This window comes from Geospiza fortis, unplaced genomic scaffold (assembly GCF_000277835.1).
Source record: "Geospiza fortis unplaced genomic scaffold, GeoFor_1.0 scaffold112, whole genome shotgun sequence".
NCBI classification, from domain to species: Eukaryota; Metazoa; Chordata; class Aves; order Passeriformes; family Thraupidae; genus Geospiza; species Geospiza fortis.
The window spans coordinates 8,633,867-8,651,367 of NW_005054298.1; the positions used below are offsets into that span (position 1 = coordinate 8,633,867).

Below are 17,501 nucleotides of genomic sequence, written 5' to 3' on the forward strand. Positions count from 1 at the left end.
CTTAAACCAAGATTTTCTCTCCTGTGGCAAGTGCTGTTGCTAAAATTAACACTTACTTATTTCATAGGCCTGTGTCTGGTCTCCTTAAAGACGTATCAGATAATTTTCAATAACTACAGTTGTGTTTTGGTGCTTGTTTCCCATCTCTTCAAGGTTCTGCTTTGTCACACCTGCAGTGCTTTATATAGAAAGTTTCTGTGATGGTTTGGTGTGACATGGTTTAAAAGAAAATTAACTCTATCCCAGTCAAAACCAGTACCTAAGGGCAGTACCTAAGCTTATAAAGCAAAAGAGTAGAAGTACAATTGGCACCTTTTCATGGCAGCATCTTGAAGATTGTTAGTGCATGAAAATCCAGTGTGGCTTTAGTTCCTGTCTTCCCTCCGTGTGAGAAAGATAGCCCTGCTGCTCTCCTGGCATCTGTTTGGGTCCTGTGCTGCCCCAAGGCAACAGAATATTGCTGAGTGTTGATACTTCCATTATTCCCTTCTTGCTTCCAAGTCTCTTTGATCATTGGATCCACATGGTTGATTGCAAGTGGAATTAATATCACTTTAAGCCTCCAGGCTCGTTCAATTTAGCATGCCTCGTCCTTCATGTGTATTCAATATTAAAGCCTCCTATTGAACTGAAAACAAACACAGTGCATTTGTCTGCTTAATTCATTTTACAAGCTTCTAAGATTCTCTGCTGCTGTGTCCCAGATAATATACACTAAAAAAAAAATCTAGGAGAAGCCTAGCTTCATTTGTATGTGGCTTTGTGTGGCACAGCAGAAAAGCAGCCACTTGCTGAAATGGACCAGTAGGTTTTAAGCTGAAACTATTATTGTGACTAGAGCAGCAAGAATCTCTGCAGCTTTACCCATTCAGGCTCAGTGTGGATCTGTTTTATCCTGTTTCTGCTTGATGCGGTTTTGCATTAAGCTTGGGTTTCAAATTCAGAGAAAAGCCAATACTGGAAGGAAAAACTTGTTGTGATTAGGAATGGCAATGGTAACTGAAACATTTGCCAGCTTCAGGAAACTAGCCTAAGTTTTAGACTTACAAGAAACTACTTCAAATTAGGCAGTTGTGGTCTTTATTTGAGTTTTGTTCTAAGGATTTCAAACTGTGATACCGAAAACCTGTAAAGGTTGATTAACTTATTTTCTTCTGGATGTCTCTTCAGGCGTAGCACAAATAAATTCAGATAGTGTCTGTCTTTTCTAGCACAGGAGCAACTATCTCCTTGTAATAAGTGGTTAATAATTGCTTTGGGTATCTGACAGACTTAGATAATTGTGCTGGGAAAAATTGTTCTTGTCTGTTAAACCAACAAACCAATTCTTAATTGGAATTCTGCTGCATCCTGTTATTTGTTCTTGCTGACATTCCCCATCAGAAACTTAAAAATAGAAAATAGGGCAGTAGCAGGTCTTTTTGGTAGCCATCCTGAGTGGAATTGTCCATTTTTTTTCCCCTCTGACTTCTCAAAAGAGAATTCTTTTTCTTATGTGTTCATGAATTTGTGTGTGTTAAAAATACTGATGCTTGCTGGACATACTTTGTGACATCATCTTTGGACTCCTAGGAAAGCTGTTCTCTTTTTTCACCTGTGGGGTGAATCTTTCAGATGTTTGCTGTAGAACCACACATAAGCAATAATACTGGGAATCAAGTTCACAAATCTCGAAGTTTGGGTTCCCAGTCCTCACTTCAGATTACTTGATTTTGTGTAGGATTTGCTGGGGTTACTCTGTTTAAAAGTTATCTAGTAAAGCAATACAGAGATGCTTTGAAGTATCTCCACTATTTGAAAGCAGGACCATCTATGTGATCTAAAGTAGAAAATGCTCACTACCTGCCTCTGGTCTCAGATAACTGAGTCATTCCAAATATGAGGCTGCTGCCTCAGAGACAGAAATTGTGCATTGTCCCGTGTACCTCACCAGCAGTTTCCTGGAGGCTGGATTTTCCTGTCAGATAAGAAACAGAATAAATACTACAGGGTCATGGTGATTGCAGATCTCACAGAACTGTAGTTCTTTAGTTCAAGATTAATGGGCTTACACTGAGCTGCCAAAACTTTTACAGAAAGATGTGCTACCAGATCCCTGGGTGGTGTAAGCTGGCTCACTTCTGTGGCCCTGTGAAAATAGGCTGATTTAAACCAACTTAAATCCTAGGTCCATACCTTAAAACATTCCTTTCCCTTATGAAAACATAATAGTAATCTTAAAAGCATTATATTTGCTCAAAGGTTGGACTACATGATCTTGGAGATCTTTTCCAACCTTAAGGATTCTGTGTTGCTGGAGAAGGGATCCATGGCCTCTGGAAAAAGTAGCCAAGTGGTTGTGCTTATAGGAAAAGTAGGAACAGTATTTGAGAAATAGGGGAAATCTTCCTGTGATCTGTCATGTTACATAGCAGGAATTCCCCTGCAGACCTCTAACCTACTATGCAAACATCTCTGCGCTTTTCCTGCCACCTTAGCTTCCTGTGCTGTGGATCTTAGAGGTACTTCCTGAGGGTTTGGAATTTGCTGATACTTGTCAAAATAGTGCTGTGGTGATTTGGAGTTGTTTAGTGATGCATGTAACTAGTCTATATATTCCTGCAGTCTTTTTTTTTTAAATTATTAATTATCTTGTATTTATTCCTCTGACCTCACAGCTAGATTCCTCAGAAACTGTACATGATGTTTTTAAAAAACCCCACCTCATTCTGATGCCTTTAAATGTAGTTTAGTCCTTTTTTTTTTTTTTTTCCTTTGAAACAACTGGGTGTTTAAGTATTTTATTTCTCTTAATTAGTGCTTTTACTCAAAAGCTTTTCAACAATAAGTTATTTTGCATGCAGTTTTGGGGGCATCTTTTAAATCTGAAGCCAACACATTCCATGATCAGCAGACTTGGATATGTATCACGAGGTGCAAATATTCCAGGAATTTCCTCAGCAAGACCAATGAACTTTCTGTTTGTGTACCTTTGCAGTTTTCAGTGAAATAATTCCTGCTGCCTATTTACAGGCTCTGGATATAAATTGTCTATATAATTGTCTTTTATTGGAAGAACACTGTTTTTATTATCTCCATGAGAGACCAAAATTTCCTTCTGTAACAGGCCAAACCACCTTTTGCTAGAATTGTGACCATGCTGTATCTGAGGGAACACTGGGAAAAGCAATTTTCTATCTTTCTCTCTTACCTTCTTAGTACATTGACATATTTTTTGTGTAAAGGAGGATCTTGTGGGGGTTCAAAGCTTTCATTTTATTTTGACAATTTCTGTGACAATTTCATAGGGTAGCCTTCTGGTTGTTCCTGATATAAAATGATACAGGTTTTATTGATATTTTCTCAATCCTCCTCTCCAATATTTATAAAATTCTTTAATATTTTTGATCTCACCAATACTAATCAAGGATAATTTTCCCCATTTCCTTTCTTTCCAACTTAATTAAGGACCTCTTGTTCATGGACACCTGGAACTGAGGCCTTCTGCTGCATTTTAAATTGATTAATGAATCCCTCAGGCACATCTGGTTTGGACCTTCTTAGCAGAGTTTAAAAGTGTACCCAGTTCTAAACTGGTTTTCAGAGCCTATGGAGCTCTCTACAGAGCTCACAGAATTCTCCTGGCAAGTGCTTGTAAATGAAGAGCTTGCCTTGGACCTGGTTCCCTTTTCAGGTCTCACTGGAGGCATTGGCAGTCTTTCTACTGACTTCAGCAACATTGATGTGAAACAACATTACTCTGCCTGTTGCTCACCTCTGCTGTACTGCTCATGGAATAAAATGTGTGGCCAAGGACAAAACACAGAATCCAGCCAGGTTCTGCCCTTTGTCCTCATGGCTGAAATTGGCTGCCAGAATAACTAACAGAGACAAATTTTTTTTGTCTCTGTGAAAATTAAACAAATTTTAATCTCAAGGCTTTAATATGCTCATCTGCTAAGAAGTGTAAATATCTCAGTATTGAAGTGGGACCTAATTTAAGGGGAGTAAAAGGATGATTTTCTTAATTTATCATTAAAGAAAAAGGTCTCTGAAGGGAACTACATGCAAAATGAACTGGAAAAAAGGATGGAGAGATCACAATCAATTTTTGTATAAGCAAGAAGTATACAACAGAGGTAATGGGATGTGAAGAGCCTGCATCGTTTGAAAAAATAGCTTTTTCCATATGTTCTTTTTTTTAATCTTCTTTAATGCTGTATCTTAAAAGGAAAAAAAAAGTGAAGAATGCATTTTTCTGTTTCTAATATCAACGTTGCACATTTTTATTCACATCTATGTAAACACTTGGATAATTGGTGTCTTTCTGACCTGCTCACTTTCAGTATTGGCATGCAGAGCAGTTTTTGGGATCTCATATAGAGGAGTATTGCCCTAAACTGGCAGGTAGACAGATTGAGTAAGGCATTCAGGTAGGGAGAAATATAAAACACTTTGCAAACAACAAGCCTGAGAAATGGGGAGGAGGGAGTTGTGGATAATGACTCCTCAACAACCAACTTTGTGGATGAAATTCTGTCTAAAGGGGTTTGTATGAACCTCACTCATTCTTGGATCATCTGTTTGTTCTTATGTGGGGAAGAGGAGGGGAAAAAATGTCCTGAAGTTTCTTTAGTTAAAACTGTGGTATTAAAAAATTGAGCCATCATGACTCTGAGCCATACTGCCAGTGTATCTGAATATTGGTTGGTCTGTGTCAGCTCATGTGTTTTTTCTTATTTTCTCTCTGCCTGTGTGACCATAATCCTCCCTTCCCTAGAAACTTTTTGTGTCCTCCGAGTTCTCTTTCATCTCCTGTTGATTTCTTTTTACTTCTTAGTCTCTTCTTTTCTTTGTTTTTAATCTCAATTATCCCTTTTCTTCTCTGCTACATCATTGCTAGGGATCATCTCTGTCTGGCAGTGTAATCACCTCCTGCCTTTCCCTGCCTTTGAGGGGAGCTGAGCCAGTTACTTGTTAGACAAGTTGATGTGACTTAGGAGATCAAGTCTCTGTAGATCTTCGCAAAAGCATCACAGTGCCATGTCAGGCTGAACTGGGGCCTTTCAGAAAGGGTTAGGAAAACATGGAGGACTTGATGGAAAGATTTCATTATTCCTACCAGTTTTTCCTGCTGATAGAGTAAATGTTGATATGCTCATTGAATAGATACAGTGTGTAAAGAGGGGCTAAGGACTGGATGGGGTCCAAATTTCATGAGAAGAATGAAATTTTCTTGGAGCTCCATCCTAATGAAGCTCCAAGCAGAAGAAGGAAAACAGGCCCATGTCTCCCAGCTGGAAGCAGGGCAGTCAGGACAAACCTGGATTTCAGACAGTCCAACCATTCTTCTGTCCATACAAGCCCCATGGAAATGTGAAGAGACTCCAAACCACTCATTCACATTTTAATCTTTTTATTATGCACTTTTAAACTGTTACCTTCAAGAACACCCATTGTGTGCTTTTGTAGAATATAGCTGAAGAAATGTGATGTGATCTAAGTAACTTACTGTAATTCTCCACTTTACAAATCCAGTAAAAAGTATGTAAAAGAGCTTTTATATGCAGTGTGGTGTTTGAATGTAACAGAGCAGTTTATGTTTGAAAGTGGAAACGTCATTAAAGGCATTAATATCTCTGCCTGCATGTCCCACTCTCTGCAGTCTCAAATGAAAGCTGTTTCCACTTGTTATGAGAAATGGACATTTGGTTGAGATTTGAAAACTGATGCTTAAGTAAGATTAAACCAGATTCCTTCTGTCTCACTGCTTCTCACTAAGCTCTGCAATGTTAATGATTTATATATTGATATTGTTGACATTTTCATGGGCTGATTTTTTTCACCTTATAGCAGTTGGTTTTTTTTCAGATTTATAGTGTTCTCTACAGAGTAAGAGTTCTCTTACTGGCCCATATCCAGCATGTGAAAGTTCTGTATTGTAGTTCAAATTTAACATCAACAGTTGAATCACAGAGTCATGGGCTTGGAAGGGGCTTGAGAAGGCCATCCAGCTTCTCCCATATCCAAGGCTTAATCAACTGTATGTGTCAGTCCTGACAGACATTTGTATGACTGCCAGCACTGAAGACTCCACAGACTCCTGGAGCAATCTCTTCCAGGAGTTCTTAAATTCGTAATTATTAAAATTTTTTCCATGTCTGAATGGTACAATTAAAAGTTTATGACTTCACACGTATTGCCTATGTACATTGAGATTAAAGTCGTGTTCATTTTCTTTGTAGCAAGCTTTTAATTGTTTGAAAATAATTGCACCTTAACTTCACCTAGTGGGGCCCTTATGGGGAATTATTCTGTTTAAGAATTTGTAAAAATGCTGTCACTTTTGTTCAGTTTTTTCTGAAGTCTGGGGTGGTTTAGGCTTGAAATGCAGCAGGTAGCACTGGATGTGAAACCTTACTACCTGTGAGAAGAGAGACAGATGGCTTCAGTGTTAGGAGTTCCTCTTGTTTGGTTACATCATTGCTAAAATGTGGACAGTAGAGGTAAAGGGGAAAGAAACCCTCAGCTTGAAGGATGCATGTAGGGGTTCACATTTCATCACCAGAAGAATGTTTAATCTCTGTTATAGCTCTCTTGGAATGACACTCTTAAAGGTTTCACTTCCATCTGCCTATGAATACAAATTGGAAGAAGATCACAGGAAGATGTCCTGTGTCAGATGAGAAATGTGGGCCTTGTGGACCAACCATTCTCTCTGATAGACCTTGCGTTATCCTGAAGTTTTTCCCTGTAGAAAAGTTTAGGAACTATTATTGCGTAGCCCCATCTCACACCTAGGTTCTAACTTTTTGTGCAAGGGGGTTTCTCTTTATTTTACAGTGCCAAATACATTGTTAAGGACTGATGTATACCCAGTGATTATTGGAGTATGCTGGTTTGCATGCATGAAAAAAACTTGTCTTTCCAGAAAAAATAAACCTGCAGGAGAGCTTAGGCTCTGGGTTTTCTGCTGACTGTTAATGGGTCTTCATAGAGTAGAAGGCAGCTCAGAATTTGGCCTTGTGCAGAGTATCTCAGCGTGGAGGACCGGTGGCTCTTTCAAATGAAGAACTAATTCCTTTAGTATCAAGTATTTGCAATATAATTTGAAACTTAGTGGTGTTTATCCATGGCCCTGTCTATCTCTGGCTGAACTCAACAGGTTTCTTTCCAATGTTACCCCAGGGTTCACACACCTCAGCCAGTAAAGTAAATGTGTTCATTTTCCCAAATGGTTTAGAACTTGGCAGACTTGAGTCTGTCTTTGTTTTTTTGAGTTCTGGACATATTTGAAACTAAAGCAAAATTTGGAGGCTAAGTATTCTGTGGTTTATGAACCACTAATCTTCCATGACTCACCTTTCATGCAGTTTTATGGCCCTACTGGCTTGGAAATAGGCAACAGCAGTTGACCACCTGCAGCATCAGCATCAAGGAAAGTTAATGTGGTAACTCTTTGAAATGTGGAACCTGAAAAAAAGAACCAAACCAACAGAAATTTCACTGTAATATGCTGATTTAGTGTAACTTACCACTACCTCTAAGACATTGCAACAATAGGACTTTTACAGAAAAACTTTTTATTTAAATCAAAGGGTAGGCAGACCTCTCAAAACTTGTCCCATGCTAATGTGCACCACAATAAAACTTGTCAGCTCTGCTAGAAGTCTTGCTGAAACCTGCACTCAGCTAGAAGGAAGTGCCATACCAAAGAAACAGGAAATAAGACTTTTATTTTAGAAGTCAAATTCTTTTTATCCTGCCCTTGGTTCTTTGATATCTTGTCTTTACATTTTCTTTTACAGTCTCCCATCTCTATAATCCTAGACTAAATTATTGAAGCACTGAATCATTCTTCTTCTGGAATACTGAGAGACTCAATATATAAAAAATTGCATCTAAGGGGCTTGAATGGAAGGTGTTGTTTAAATGCTAGCAAAGCAGTATTGTTGGACTTGTGTATATTGAGTATTAACGTCTGAAGCCAGACCTGTAGTTCAAATTTATCTTGTGTACTTGAAACTTCAGGCTACTGTCAGCTTAAATTAACAAGCTTCACATCCACTGGCACTGAAAATTATTCTATAATTGCAAGTTGCATTTCAAGATGGTTTAAAGAGCCCCTTTTCCAAATGTTTTGTGCAAGTCCTCTTAAATACATTCTCATCTGGGTTTCCCAGATGATGCTCAGGTGTTCTGTGGTCCTCGGTCACTGGTGACACATAGAGGTTGTGGAGAAACAGTGCAAATTCCACCTGCTGTAAGAAGGTGACCTGAAACGAATATCTTCCTAGTGGTTTCCCTGCTGCTTGCATCACTGCATGTCCTGATGGCATGGTACTGGGAAAATTGTTTTCCTTCCTGCAAAAAACTGGTTACTAGTCTACATCCTGCTGTTCAATGATCAAGGTCCCTGAAGTGTCCCTGAGTTTTGGATGGTTTTTGTCACATTTGTGTTTCTATCATAAACACCAACTTGTACTGGTTATTCTCTACTTGTCAAGCACAAGATACATGACACAAATTAAACACAAAGGTTTATTGGTAAGATGAGGCCCGTTGCAATCTCCCTTCAGATACTCTAAGTGCATGTTCTGCATGTTCTGAAAACCCTTCTTTAAGGACTATGAATGGTGTTACTAGAAGTTTGATCCTTTATGAGACCAGCTGTCAATGGTGAAATTCAGATTGAGATTTTTAGTCCAAACCCACTCTAGACAATGTGTTTGGGGTTTGGTATATATTGAGTACTAGAAATTATCCTTTGAAAGAAAACCAGTAGAATTTTATTGGCAGTGACCTGTTGCTTAGTACACTGAAAACATTTCTGGAGATCTTGCCTTTTTCTTCCCCCTCCCTTTTTAAATGTTGCTTATAAACTAGAATTTTAGGAGGTTTTGAAGTGGGATTGAATTACTCTTCCCAGTGTGCTTCTTTAGGAAACCTCTTTGGAATCAGCAAGAACAAGCCCAACTTGCATCCTGTTTGCCATCTGGGTTTCCCTCTGGCTTCAATTTGCTGCTATAAAACAGTTTTTAGGTATGGATGCTGTACTGAACCTGCCCAATGCATGTCACATTTAGCTACTCATATTTCTTCCAAGATAATAACTGCAAAGAAGCTGTTTCTTGTGGTCTCCCTTGATTTACTGCTTCTTAATCTGATGTTTCAAATTAAACCCGAGTCTTCAAATGTCATTGCATTCTTTTAAGACATGTTCAGCTGCTTTGTAATGGGTGTGCTCTTTCCTACAGTTTAATGCTCAGTGGTTATGGAATAATTGAATAATGTAGTATATCTGTTTTTAATCAGGATGATTCTATGTTATCAAAGGTACACATTTAATTCTCACTTTTCTTTATATTTCTGCACCCTTCCTTGTACCTGAAATACCCTTTGCAGCTGCTTTAATTTATCAAGAAATCTTGAAGGTGTAATTGTTCAAGGGCGAACATCAGGGCTCGTGTTAGATATTCTATTGCAGCCACATGAACTACTGAGAGTAAGTGAAGTTAGATATTTGTACAGATCCAGTGGGCCTATCTTTATTTGGTACCCTAAACAGCACTGATAAATTGAGGAAAATTAGAGGAAATTGAGGAAAATTTACAACTGTTTGTAATTAGAAGAAAGTCATCATTGCTAGTGAATATTTTCTAGGCAGCACAGACTTGTATGGAGGGCATGATTTCCCTTTAAAAGAACATGGGTGATTTTTCATTTGTCTGTTTCTTATAGGGTTTTAGAAACAAAGATTTTTACCGCCATCCTTGTCCTTTAATAAACCTGGCTTTAAATAAATGTATGTCACTTAGCATCATCTTGAGATATTCCTTTACATAAGATCAGGATGAAATTCCTCACCCTTCTATGTCATTGTACCATGCAAACCATTTCAGTTTGAAGTCCATGCTGCATTAGTTATGCAAATATAATAAAAGCAAAAAGTTTATTGATTAGGCAGATTTGTGATTTGCAAATTCAACAAAAACTAATCAATTGAACATCAGTTGGAAGAGTATATAGGAATAGTTGTACTTCTTGGAAGGGTACACAAGACATAGAATAAAGGAAATCTGCCACAGAACACCTCTCATCTCTAACACTGTAGGCCAAACTCCTAGAAGATATCATACATTGCTACGTTAAAAAAATGGCCTCACTTCATTTCAGAAAGCTCTTTCTGTATTTCATAGCTCAAACCCTGTCGGGATCTCACATGCAGCTACATGAGAGCTTGACAGTATTTCAGTATTTGAAGCATCCTGGAAAACTTTATTGTTTCAGAATGGAACATGGAGGCTGCAATAGTATTTTGTTAAAATGAGACCTAGAACTGTTTGAACCTGTTCTTTCCTTTTTCTGTGTATGGACAAGATTTATGCTAATGCAAAGCCTCATGGCTGATGTGCTGAATGTGAAATTCAAGGCACTGAAATTATGGGATTTGAAGACCTTACTTGCTTCTGGGAAAATCTGTGAAGTGATTGTCACAAATCAAATTGTGACTTAGTTTGGAATATTTTTGCTGTCACTTTACTGAGTCTAAGCTTTAGCACAAGTTGCCACTTGATCTGTAATTCCCATTTTGTGTGGGTCAGTTTGGCAAAAGCATATTGTGGGAACATACTCAAGGATTTTATACACATTTGCCAAAACTTCAGTTTGCAAAACTTTTGGATCATGGAGTTGTGCATGAAGATTTGGCATCTCATCCTGTTCCTACTGTGATGTCTAATAGTAGTATCAAATTTCGCTGGGAAAATGACAGGACATTTAGGAGTCTGGGTTGAAAATTCCTATTTTTTTCTTTTTTTTGACACACTGACTTTTCTAGAAACCAGGTTTGTAGAGAACAAGAAACATATTGATGAGGCAACAGAGGAAGGAACCCTAGTCAAGCCAGTACTGATAGGAAATCTCTCTTACTCCTATAGTGTGAGGACACATTCAGGTTCTGCTTGACCACAGCACTTAGAAAGCCCTACAAATAGCAGAGCACAGGCCCAAGATCTGAACCTCACAAAAAAAAATTATTTGTGGGCAGTATCCTATTATCCCCTTTAAGAAATAAAAATACTTATTTCACTTGTATTACTATTATTTCCAGTTCAAATTAGTCCTACTTGTAGCATCATAATCCTGTTCCTATAGAGCCCAATTCCTGTTACAGTTCCTGTGTCTGAAGGAGAAGCTGCCCAGAACAACATGGCCATGACTGGTGGCATTCCAAGTCCCCTGCTTCTTATTCCAGCTTCCAGCCTCTTCCTCTCTGTTAGAATGACACACAAATTTATCACCTTTGCTGATCCTTTATGGTTTATTGTTCTTCCTACATGCTGGTTCTTGAGTATCAGTAGCTGACAGAAGGCAGGATACTTCCTTGTGTGGTCTTGTAGGGCAAGACTGAAAAGATAGGCACAAGTCATATGGATGCAAAAAATCATGTATGCAGTTCAGGGGAGAACGTGTTAAGTTATAGGTTTGTGCAGAAATATGGCAACCACATGTCAGTCCTTGTGCATGTTAGTTCTTGGGTAAAAAAGAAGCTGTCAGATAGGAAATAAACTGTGTGAGAAGGGGAAAAGCAATCAGGTTTAGAATAGAAACAAAACTTAATTTAAATACTGAAGATTTTGAAGCATAATAGATAGCATTAAGTCCCTGGCAAAAGTCTGAGTTCAGTGATCTGTGTAAGAGAATAAACTGTACCCAGTGTTTTAAAATATGTGCTTTAAAAAAAACACCCCCAACTGATTCTAAAAAAAGAAAGGTATAATGAGATCCAGCTTCCTGTAACTTTATGGTAATTTTGTGCTTTTTGCTAGTTGTTCTATTTATGTGGTCCTTTACTGTAGCCTGGCTCCCACCCTCTAATATAGTTATCCTCACAGCACTTCTTTGTGGTAAGGAAGTACAATAATCCCCACTTTACAAATGGGGAGCCATGGCAAAAGAGAGGCTTAGTGACTCGCCTGAGGTCATGCAGGCAGCCCATTATGGAGCAGGGAATTCAACCAGGACTCCCAAACAGCAGACAAATGCTCCAACCCCAGGGCTGTCTGTCCTTTAGCTCGTATTTTTAAAGCACTCAAAAGGTTGTAGCCAGATTTCAGAGATGGTTCAGGGGTTATTGAATCCAGTCTGACTAACAGAACAGAATGGCTGGACCAAGTGAAAATGTGCTGCTCAGTGTAGAGCTGCAATATCAGTAAGTCAAATAAAGGTTTTTCCGCTGGCAGCTCTGGTTTCCTCTCACTTGCCTGAGCTTGCTCTCTCATACACACACACACAGAGGCACTCTCTGCAACTCATTTTTCTCCTGCCTCGGAAGAAGGACTTGGTGAAAGGGAATTGGTATAATTAAATGGTTATGTAGGAAGCTGATGGTAAGTATTTACTTTTATAAAATAAGTGGAGGAGGAAAAAAATCTATGAGATGGATTTCTTAGTGTTTGCTTTTTTGGGTTTATTTTTGGGAGCAGAGTATTGAGTGACAGAGATTTGTTCCCAGCAGAAAATGCTTGAAACACATTAGTCTGCTTTGGTATTAGAAAGATTAGAGGGCACACTGTGAGAATTTGTAAGGATTTATGTGCTTTTTAGAGAGGATTAAGAATAAAAAAAAAAAAATCCAGATTAGAAATGTCTAACCACATCACAGCTCTACAGACCAGCATTTGCATGGTGGTTTTCTTCTGTGTTTTAATACCACAATGTTTGCATTGCAACTTCAGTTACAGTTGGTTTTGTTTAAAGACTATAGTCTAGGTGTGCACAGCATGTGAGATGAAATGTTAGGAGTTAATGTAGCATCCTTGAAATCTTATTCAGGAGCAAGCTTGAGCAAGCAAGAAATACCTAAGAAAAATATTTTAGGTATATTCTTATTCTGTAGAGTTGCTTAAATAAAAGAAAAAAAATCAGGCACATTTCATAGCTTTTAAGTGTGTGCTTTCTTCCTGTCTGTCAAATTGTGAGCTTGAACAAGATTTGTTCTCTGGAACATTATTTCTTTAAAATATTTGGACATGGTAGTTCTCTAGTAACACCAGACTGCACAACATGGAATTAGTTATTTGTTTAGGAACAGAATTGTTAAACATCCTCTAAGCTGTAAAAGGATACTTCCTAATTATTTACTAGCATCCATAGTTAATTAAAGTCAGACTGCTAAATGTGGATAATTAGAGGCTTATGTTGCTAGAAAAGTGCTTGTGCTGATTTGAGCTAGTATTTAATTTGTAAATTCAATCCTTTCTAGACACTTTATTTAGAAAAAGCTTAAACATCTTTGCAAGATGTTCTATGAAAGAGACTAGCTCTGACTTCATTCTTTACAGTCTCACTATACTACACAACAATTTGTCCATAGTTTTTGTCCTTACCTACAGGCAATACAAGTGTAACTCGACCAGCAACAGTGGCTTAATTGTTCAGGGTTTCTTTTTTCTTTCTTTCTTTTTACTTCCTTCTACACGGTTTCTTTCTTTCTTTCTTTCTTCTTTCTTTTTTTCTTTCATTTCATTTTGTGTAGAGCTTGGAGTTGGACTTTATCCACAGTATTGTTTGTCCAATGCATACCTGAGCCCAGTGATGCTTGGAGGATGAGTGGATGTTGAGTGTTGTGTATTTTTCAGCCACGTGCCGGCGGCTGTTTCAGGTACTTGGCGCCATATCCAGGCTTCTGTGGATTTCCATGTCACAGTCACCCTGTGACTGTGCGCTTGAGCATTTTGTCCCTACAGAGGTCCTGTGAGCAGCTGTAGTACCTGTAATTTCCCCTCTAGCTCTTTTCAGCCATTGCAATAGCACTGACCAAAGTGGAGCACTCTTTGCATGGGTGAACATCGTTTGGATTGGATTCTGGGTGTTGGCTGTTGAGTTTAGCTTTGTTTTCAGTTTTACTTGCCTTACAACATTATTTTTGAAACAACATTTAGGTGGCATATGCTTTCTCTGATGCTGTTCTCTCATGTAAACACTCTGCAAAGTCAATACAGATGTGTGGGTGTGGGGTAGGAGATGTTTTGTTACTGGCCTCTTATTGTTTGTATTGCAGCTCCGCTGCAGCTTAGATTGTGTTGCATTATAGTGCCTCCTGACAAGAAAAGATTTTCATACCACCTACATTATACCTAGCACATTATTGTCACTACTAGTGATCTGAAAAATTTATTGCAGGTTTTTAGTAGTGGAGACTTTGCAAATACTGGCATTAGTACGGTGTGGAAAGGTGCATATTAGGAGGGGAGAAGGACGTGTGAAGATTGATTACTTAAAAACTTTGGTCTTCATCTGTAAGGAAAAATAAATTTTAGAATTGTGCTGGCAGATACGGACTCAGTACGCCGCTGTTTACAGCTGTGTAGTTGATTGAAAGTCAACTGGGGTAAATTGTGGTTTTAGCTGAATGGAGAACTGAATTTGGAGTCTTGTCATTAATGAAAGAACAATTAGTTGAACAAATCATTCTTCCTCTTTTTCAAGGAAACTGAGTGACTATAGCTGTGAGAGATTTTCATTGTTTGTCCCTTCAGGTACTAAGTACATTTGTTCGAAGAGAAGCAAGGCTTTGATTTCATCTTGTGTCTTTGGAAATGCAATCAGTTTCTTTCTTATTTAGATGATACTGTACTTTCACATCATTCTTTAAAGTACAAAGATTTTTTTTCCTGTGTGTGTTCCTGTGAGATGCTTATAATGGAAAGGGAGACTTAAGCTGGGCTCTCAAGTGACTGTGTGTCAATACAGATATTCACTGCAAGTTTAACTTGTGGAAACTAAGGCAGAATTTCTCAGTTTGAAGCTGTACATCATGGGTATCCCATTTATCCCATTTCTGTGTTGACCTCAGCAATTCAAATACTGGAGGATTTTCTGGGGGTTTTGATGTCAATATACAGAAATGCTAACAGAGCACTATGCCAGAAGAAATCTGAAGTCCACAGCATCTGTGTTCTTATGAATGAGGAAGGAGATTCCAAGCATTATTTGAAAAGCTGTGTGCATAATTTATCCAATATCTCAAAGGATTTGCTTTCTAAACTGTAGTTCCTGACAGGTGCATGCAGTGGAGCACAAAGCTCTGTGGCTCCACACCTTAGACCAAAACACCTTCTGGAGGTGCCTCTTTCTCTCACTTGGCTGTGAGGGAGAAAAAACTCAGATAAAATATGTAACTTTTAGACTACTATCTTCTGTGCCCTTTAAACTGTTTTGTATAAACTTAGAGAAGGCGTTTCTGTTTGTTGATGAAACATGTCAGGTATGTTCTGTAGAAAACTAAATTCTCAGACTGGGTTTCCAGGTGCATACATGTGGCATTGGAGTGTAAGTCCTGTTTGGAAATGAATGAGTTTTCTGTTCCCCTGCTCCCTAGATAACTGCGGCCTGTTCTAGGAAAAGTATGCTTCATACAGTCAAGAATAATGTGGCCTTAATTTAATTCATTTTTCTCTTGTTCAAATTGAAGTTTCGCTGTTTAGTCAAGTATTGTTAATTGCAACTTTTGTCTGAATCAGATGAATAGATACATAGTCCATGACAGATTGGTGTGTATGACAGAAGATTAAGATCAGAAGTCCAGTATTTTCATTGGTTTAGCATGACTTATTAGTGGGTTGAGTAATTTCTCAGGTTTTTTCTTTGTTAAACTTGTCTATTAAATAGGCATTTTACAGTTGGTCTTCTAATTTACATAGAAAATTAAAGGAATTAGTACTAGGATTAGCTACTACTTTTTTTCCTGAAAACCATGAAATTCTACTTTTAAAAAATACAGTAATTTTTGCTTTTTCTTGGGAAATATGAACTGTTCAGCAGAAGAATTTCTGCTGAAGCAGATAACTGTAAATAGTTCTCTAAAATGCCATTCTTGTAGCATTATGAAATTTGGTTTCCATGCTATTTTACTAGTTTATGTGCTGTAAGAAAGATTTGCAGTACAGACTTTGAATTTCTGCAAAAGCATTTGTTCTGTACTAGCAGTACTTTGCAGGGACATATCCAGATATTTCTTAAGAACTTGAAAGCTTGGTATGAAAAATCAGATTTTCCACAGTCCCGTTTGCAACTTAAATCCAGTGCAAACAGAGGTCTCTTTATTTCATAAGTACTTGTTTAACACTGGCTCACTTTTGAGACTTACTGATTTTGTTGTATTCCAGGCCAGGAAAATCAAAGTCATGGTATGAAAATATCCTCCTGAAGTAAGTTATTACCTTTTAGTGAGTTGTAAAGGATGACTTTTTGGTTAAGGCTCTGGCCTGGGACATGAAAGTTCAAGCTGAGTTCACCTCAAGACTGTGACCCTGACCACAACTGTGGGCACAGGCACCATTCCTGGGTCTCAGTTCCTCTCCCAGAAAATTACACCTGCCACCACAGGCTGCAGATCCTGCCATGTACACAAATACAGCACACATATAGAACCTGTCCCTGGTCTGATTCCTAAAGGTAATCAAACATCATCATTTCCATATTACCACTTGTTTCTCTTTTGCAGTCCACATCATGGGGGATGTGAAACTGGTGACATCTACTCGAGTCTCCAAAACCTCCCTGACACTCAGCCCCCCTGTCCCTGCTGAAGCACCAGCGTTTACTCTTCCTCCTCGCAATATCCGCGTGCAGCTGGGAGCCACCGCCAGGTTTGAGGGAAAGGTAAGAAACAGACTACGGAGAGCTTCTGCATTGGGTTTTGCCCTCTCCTGAAGCTGACTAGGGGGCTGCAAAGGTAGTGAAGTTGCTTCTGCAATATGGCACCTTTACTCAAGAATACAGCAGTGTTTATCCTCCTCGGGAGGGAGGAGCATTATAGGTCTGTTTCTGTGTAGAGGAGAGATTTGCAGAACCTGAGCATTGCAAAGTGTAACCTTGTTGAGCATGCAGAGAACTGAGGTTATTATCAGTGAGAAACTGCTTCAAGGGCTGTCTCTAGTCAGCATGTCCCCTAGTGCAATTCTACATATTCTCCTACTGCATGTTCACATCCCTGCATCCCAAATATCTGCCCGTTCATGAAGCTTCATGCATGACACAAGTCTAACCCTGCTGCAGCATGTCCTTCCCAGCAGTCAAGGGAGAAATCTGCAGCGAGCGTTGTGATAGCTCTGTATCTGCACTGCCTGCCGTATGTGTTCTTAACTTGAAAGAAAAGGAAAGAGGAAAGACTGATTTGTTCAGGAAAACTTGTTAACTCAAAGGGTTTAAAAGGCTGTGTAGTGGGGTGTGTATTCTCCTCAGGTTTGGGATATTGAATTGTACATCCTGGCACAATTCCATATTTCTTTCATGTGTCTATCCTGGTACATACTCATCCTTGTTCTAGCTATCTTCCTTTCTCCTCCCTTAACCCAGTTCTTTTTCCTGGAGCTGTGAGCCTTCCCTCCCAGTCCTTTCAGCTTCCTTTGGTTCGTGTCACGCTCTGATTGCACGCTGACAGCTGCACCATCAAACTGACTGCACTTTCAGCCTTTGAAGTGGTGGGACTCGTCTGACACAGGCAGGAAACTGCA

The 17,501-nt window shown here is 38.8% G+C and overlaps 1 protein-coding gene across 3 annotated transcripts in view; it reads left to right on the forward strand.

Annotated features, from left to right (window-relative positions):
• Positions 1-17,501, forward strand: part of MYLK (myosin light chain kinase) — a 194,324-nt gene that overhangs the window by 39,045 nt on the left and 137,778 nt on the right. For 2 of the 3 annotated variants that reach the window (XM_014306826.2, XM_031056337.1), the window contains one exon: positions 16,490-16,647. In XM_014306826.2, the coding sequence (XP_014162301.1) occupies positions 16,490-16,647 (158 nt within the window). Of the gene's footprint in view, positions 1-12,279; positions 12,372-16,489; positions 16,648-17,501 lie in introns of those variants that run through there. The other variant, XM_031056340.1, reaches the window with a different exon arrangement.